Source organism: Curcuma longa, chromosome 17 (genome assembly GCF_044706935.1).
Source record: "Curcuma longa cultivar G26 ecotype Majalengka, Jawa Barat chromosome 17, ITB_CL_G26_1.1, whole genome shotgun sequence".
Classification (NCBI taxonomy): Eukaryota; Viridiplantae; Streptophyta; class Magnoliopsida; order Zingiberales; family Zingiberaceae; genus Curcuma; species Curcuma longa.
The window spans coordinates 7017009-7022463 of NC_133877.1; the positions used below are offsets into that span (position 1 = coordinate 7017009).

General features: G+C 38.1%; 1 protein-coding gene across 1 annotated transcript; it reads left to right on the forward strand.

Moving 5' to 3' along the window:
• Window positions 1-459: 459 nt before the first annotated feature.
• On the forward strand, window positions 460-3435 carry LOC141848323 (uncharacterized). The gene is made up of 7 exons (XM_074736361.1): window positions 460-519; window positions 591-797; window positions 941-1033; window positions 1110-1211; window positions 1273-1407; window positions 1719-1845; window positions 3301-3435. Exons 1-7 carry the CDS (start codon window positions 460-462, stop codon window positions 3321-3323), a joined length of 747 nt encoding a protein of 248 aa, XP_074592462.1. The 3' UTR covers window positions 3324-3435.
• Window positions 3436-5455: the final 2020 nt, after the last annotated feature.

The following is a 5455-nucleotide window of genomic DNA, read 5'->3' on the forward strand; positions in this document are numbered from 1 at the left end:
CAAGCAAGCCTATGGTAATGCATGAACTTGAGTTGCTTGAGTGAGCTCCATTTCACTTTGATCTTGAATTAGACGTAGGATGAGAGCCACTGATTTAATCACTGAAAATAACCTCGTGAGATTTAGTGTGATGCATTTTTCTCAATTAATCATGAAAGGTGAAACTTACTATGTGGTTAACCGAGTACAAGGGTCTAATCTATGGGTTTAAGCTTTTGAGACTCTACAACTTAGATAATTCCCTTTTAATTGTTTTTAATCATGATTGAGAATGATCTAGGTGGGGGTAACTATCTTAGTTTATTTTATTGGCTTGTCACACGTTAAGGTAAAGTGTGGGGGAATTGGATAAGCTAGGGTTCTTATTTAATCGATTCAATTTTTGAGTTTTTGCATGAAAATAATTATTTATTGAATCAATTTGATTGTAATTGTCCTATATTGCATAATATTTGCTATATGTCTTGGCGTAAGGTTCCTCAATCCTATAAGGACGCGGTGTATAATAGTATCATTCAGGTAAATAAATTTATTCTTCCATGTATTGTAATATATGTGACTGATACTAATCTCTTTGATTTTGTATGCAGAAAAAATTTAATATAGTGGATAATCGTCTGAAGAATGATATTATGAAACGTATTGGGAAAGCATGGAAAGACACCAGGTCTATATTGTTTCATGAATTCTATGATAGCACTTTGAGCAAGGAGGAAAATGTTGCAAACCGACCTCCTGGAATTGATGAAAACCATTGGAGATGGTTCATTGAGTATCGGTTGAGTGAGAAAACTCAGGTGACATTTCCTAATTCACTCTTGCTCATTAATTCAAATTATGGTTAATTTCATTTATTGAACTTCTCTTAATGTTTGGATGTTACATGTTTTTTTTATCTATTCATAATAAATCACATGCATTTATTGTCATCTTCTAATAGGACTTATGCAAGAAAAATACTGAAAATCGGAAGAAGCAATTATACACCCACACGGGTGGTTCAAAAACCATAGCAAGGAGAAAACATGAAGAGGTAGTAGACCTAATAATTCACTTATTAGTTCATTTTTTGCGTAATTATTTAACTATATGTCAATAATGTGATGTAGGAACGACAACGTGGAAGCAGCATTAGCCGAGGGGAGTTATGGGTTATGTTGCACAAGAAAAAGGATGGTTCTTATATTCACGACAATGCTGAAGTCATTGGTGTAAGTTTAGTATTAATTACAACATGCTTTTTATATAATTGATAAAATCTAATGTATGCAGGAAAAAATTATCAACATTGAGCGTGAAGATGATTCCTCTAAGGGATTTTCAAAAATTGATTCACTTTCTCAAGCTATAGGGAAGGAGCACCCAGGCCGAGTTCGAGGTGTGGGTTCTGGGCCATGCCCTACTCAGGTCTTTGGTCAAACATCATGTTCAAATGCTCCTGTTGATTTTGGACTCCAAACATATATGACTGAGATGAAATCTGAATTAGAAGCTTCTCGAGTAAAAGTACAGAATTTGGAATCAATAATTGAAACAGAAAGATCAAGAAGACAAGCAATTGAGGGAGCTGTTACATATATTCTGCAAATGCAAGGAAGCAATTTGCCACCTGAATTGGCCGCTTTGATTAGTGTGATGGTATGTATGTTAACACTTTTAAAATTACGTTTAATTTTTTATATTCAATCAGTATTTTTAATTTTAGGCCCCCGATGAAGGGAGTGCACCTGCACTCTCACAAGGTGCAAGACCATCTTCCTCGGCTAGTCATGATGCTCAACAACTTGCTGATCATTCCAACCGTAGTGCAAATTAAATTAGTAGTTAGATTGCATCTTAGCTTAGGTATGTTTTACTATTTACCTTTGCTTATGATTAGTGTGATGCTTCCATATGCTAATTATGGTTTGAAATATATTTTGGTTTCAATCAGTATTAGTTTCACCTTTTGGCTGAGGCATGTGAATTTCAAAAGTTATACCCTGTGAAGACTGACTCGTCTTTCTGGACTCTTGGTAATGCATCCATGTTGTTCTTCAATCTCGATATTCTTTTCTGCGAGGTTCTTTTTATGTACATCCCAACATAGTAAATAGCTACAATTGGATGAACTCAAGTGCTTTTATGCTGGTCCATTTCAAAATCCTTCTACTGTAAGGACTAAGGAGATCTTGGTCAATCGTGTTCCTTAGTGCCTACAAAAACATTCAGATTCCTAGACGTGAATCTTAAATTTTGGATTTTTTTTATAAAAATTTGAGTACATAATTACTTATTGTCTTCCTAGTAGGATGTTGTGTATTGATTCAAATACTGCATGCAGTAGTAGACAGCCTATCCTTTAGTATCAGGCTGGTACTGCTCATTATAATAGTTCGCTTCTCTAGTACTCCTGAACCATGTGCTTAGGCAGTTTTAGTATGACTGGTGATAATGGTCCACCTTACACTTCATCACTGCATCCGCTTCCAAACACCCTTTGCACATATATTCCCCATACCAGATGTATCTAATAGTTGTAAAAGACTCAGTAAGCCCAGCGAACTCATACTCGCAAACAAAGAACTTAAAGGGGACTTGGGAAGGTGAAGAACGTATTAAAACCAGATAACCCATCCTGTGATGATTAATTAATTAGTGATGATGACACATAAGTTAGATTATATTGTTAGCATTCATTCCTTCATCTTTGGTTTCACAACAGGTAGGTAGGGTTTAGAAGAAATTAAATCTACGACTAGTGTGTCTAGAAGAACTTTGGTTTCTCTTTCAAATTCCTTCATCTTTAATTATTTTTATTTCTAAAATAAGGCCTTTACTTCTAAAATCCCTTCATCTTTAAAAGATTAGCAAATACAATTAAGTGAACACAAAATGCATGCTTCAAATCACATAGATCGTGTCTAGTTACTAGTTGAACTAGCTGAGTAGTTAATGTTGAATGTTACTAGTTTTGGTATCCATCAACATACCTGTGGATGTGTTACAAGGGGGGAAAAACATAAACATGTCTCTCATCAACATACCTGTGGATGTGTTATATTATACTGAGTAGAAATTTAAAAATCTTGAAAACTAGCCAATGAACCAAAAAAAGATCTCTTCATTAAACATGTTGGGTCTATGTGTTATGTGTTACCATAGATTATCTTGCAATTTCATTGTCTTCATACAGGATGTTCTATTGTTTAGAGTAGAACCTAAATTCTTGTGTTATGCTTTGTTCAGTACTTAACGCCTGTGTTTATGCTAGTTTAGGTTATAATTTGTCTCTTCTAATTTCTTTTTATACTTGTGCAGGCATAACTACTTTACAAGTTTGAAGAGCTCTCCAAAGATGACTACTTTTCAAAAAGCAATGAAGGAAAAGCGATTGATCTTTTTATAGGATCTGACATCTGAGAAAGTTAGAGAGATTTCTCAGTATTTTTGTAACCAAACAAAGTTTCAATTTTTTTGTAACCTAAATTCACTGTATTTGACATCTGACAACTTTGCTTCCATGTGTAATGCAACATATTTGTTTACTAGTTTTGCAAGAAAGTAATGCAAATATAATTTTCTATTTATTACAATTTTTTGTTTAATTTTTTTATTTATTTATAAAAATCGCAGGTTGAATATTCTGTAATTGTATACTAAAAGCTTAAACTGTCGGGAAATTATTTTGCGGCACTTTTAGCAAACCGCCGGGAAACCATTTCGCGGCGGTTTTGGAAAACCGCCGGGAAATAATTTCAAACCGCCGGTAAATAAACCGCCGGGAAATTATTTTAAACCGCCGCAACAAAAACCGCCGGAAAATCATACCTAACCGCCGTTAAATGAACCGCCGGGATATTATTTTAAACCGCCGCTAAATAAACCGCCGGGAAATATTTCAAACCGCCGCAAAAAACAACCGCCGGGAAATATTTCGAACCGCCGCAAAAAACAACCGCCGGGAAATATTTCGAACCGCCGCAAAAACAACCGCCGGGAAATCTACTTTAGTGGCGGTTATTCCAGCGGTTCTCTAAAACCGCCGCTAAATGGTTTAACGACATCGATATCAGCGGCGGTTTGGTAAACCGCCGGGAAATGATTTGCGGCGGTTCCAAACCGCCGCTAAACGAATTTAAAACCGCCGGGAAATCCTGTTTTTCTTGTAGTGGTTTGCAGGAAAGTCCAAGCGTTGTCTTGGGAAAGGAAAGTTCAAGCGTAGTCTTGGCAAAGGAAAAGTCCAAGGGTGGTCTTGGCAAAGGAAAAGTCCAAGGGTGGTCTTGGCAAGGAAAAGTCCAAGGGTAGTCTTGGCAAAGACTTGACATGACAAAGCTGATGGAAGCATCTCAGGCTAGTGCAGGGAGGCATGAGGCTGTGGGAGGTGTTTGAAGGCCGAGGTCTAGGTCAAGAGAAGCTGAAATGGGATTTTTCAGCTTCACCAGTCGACTGGCCCTGCCAGCAGTCGACTGCTCATAAATCAGACGCACACAGAAAGATCAGTCGAGCCAGAGGAAGACAGGAGTCGACTGGTCAGTCGACTGGTGTTATGGTGAGTCGACTGTTTCCAGTCGACTGGTCTTGGACAGTCGACTGCTATTTGAACGTTGCAGAAAATTGGCAAGCATTTAATGCGCTTTAATGCGAGATTTTGTTGCCGATTGAAGGCATCAGTCGACTGGCCCTGCCAGCAGTCGACTGATGTTGCAGAGATTATAAAAGAAGCCTGCACGAGAACAACTCAATCTTTTTGCCATTCTTTTATTCTTTTGTGCTTCTTCTGAGAACTTGTTTGTTCTTTATTCTCTGTGTTCTTCCTCTCCTCCTAAATAATATTTCATATCATATTTGAGGAGATCTAAAGCATTGTAAAGGTTTCTCCGCCTTCGAGGTTTTCGAGAAGGAGAAGATTCATAGTGCATCGGGTGTGTGCGTGCGTGTGGATCCTTGGATTAGTCACCTCTACGGAGGTGGAGACCAAGTAAACAAACCGGGTTAGCGTTGATCTCTTTCTTTCTCTTTTATATTTTTGCTTCCGCTAATCTCTGTGTAGAGAAAGATCAAGAAAAATCGAGAAACGCTATTCACCCCCCCTCTAGCGAACCAACCGATCCTAACACAGTCTACCATCCACTCATGCAAACCACCATTCCCATCTCCTCACGCTCCAGCCACCATCCACTCACTCTCCCATATTCTAGCTAACGTCAGCCCCATTTCCTGCAGCAAGAAATCAACGTCCAGCCCACTTCACACAGCAGCTTCCACGCCACACTCAGCCCCATTTTCACAACAACCTCCAGCCATCAGCAACCTCACACGACAACCATCTGCGGAAGCTCTAGCCGGTTGGATAGAGCCAAGTAGCCCCTCATTTCATCCTACATTAGTGGATAGCACATAATTCCAGCAAATTCCAGTATTTTACAGCTTTCTTTTGTTTGATTGTTCTCTTGTTTGTGTTAATTTAGCTCTC

What these genes read in the sequence shown, in the direction of transcription:
- LOC141848323 (XM_074736361.1), top strand. Translation starts at nt 460, where the DNA reads ATGTCTTGGCGTAAGGTTCCTCAATCCTATAAGGACGCGGTGTATAAT. An exon ending in GGTTGAGTGAGAAAACTCAG is followed by an intron (nt 798 to 940) that starts GTGACATTTCCT and finishes ATCTTCTAATAG; the next exon opens with GACTTATGCAAGAAAAATAC. An exon ending in ACAATGCTGAAGTCATTGGT is followed by an intron (nt 1,212 to 1,272) that starts GTAAGTTTAGTA and finishes TAATGTATGCAG; the next exon opens with GAAAAAATTATCAACATTGA.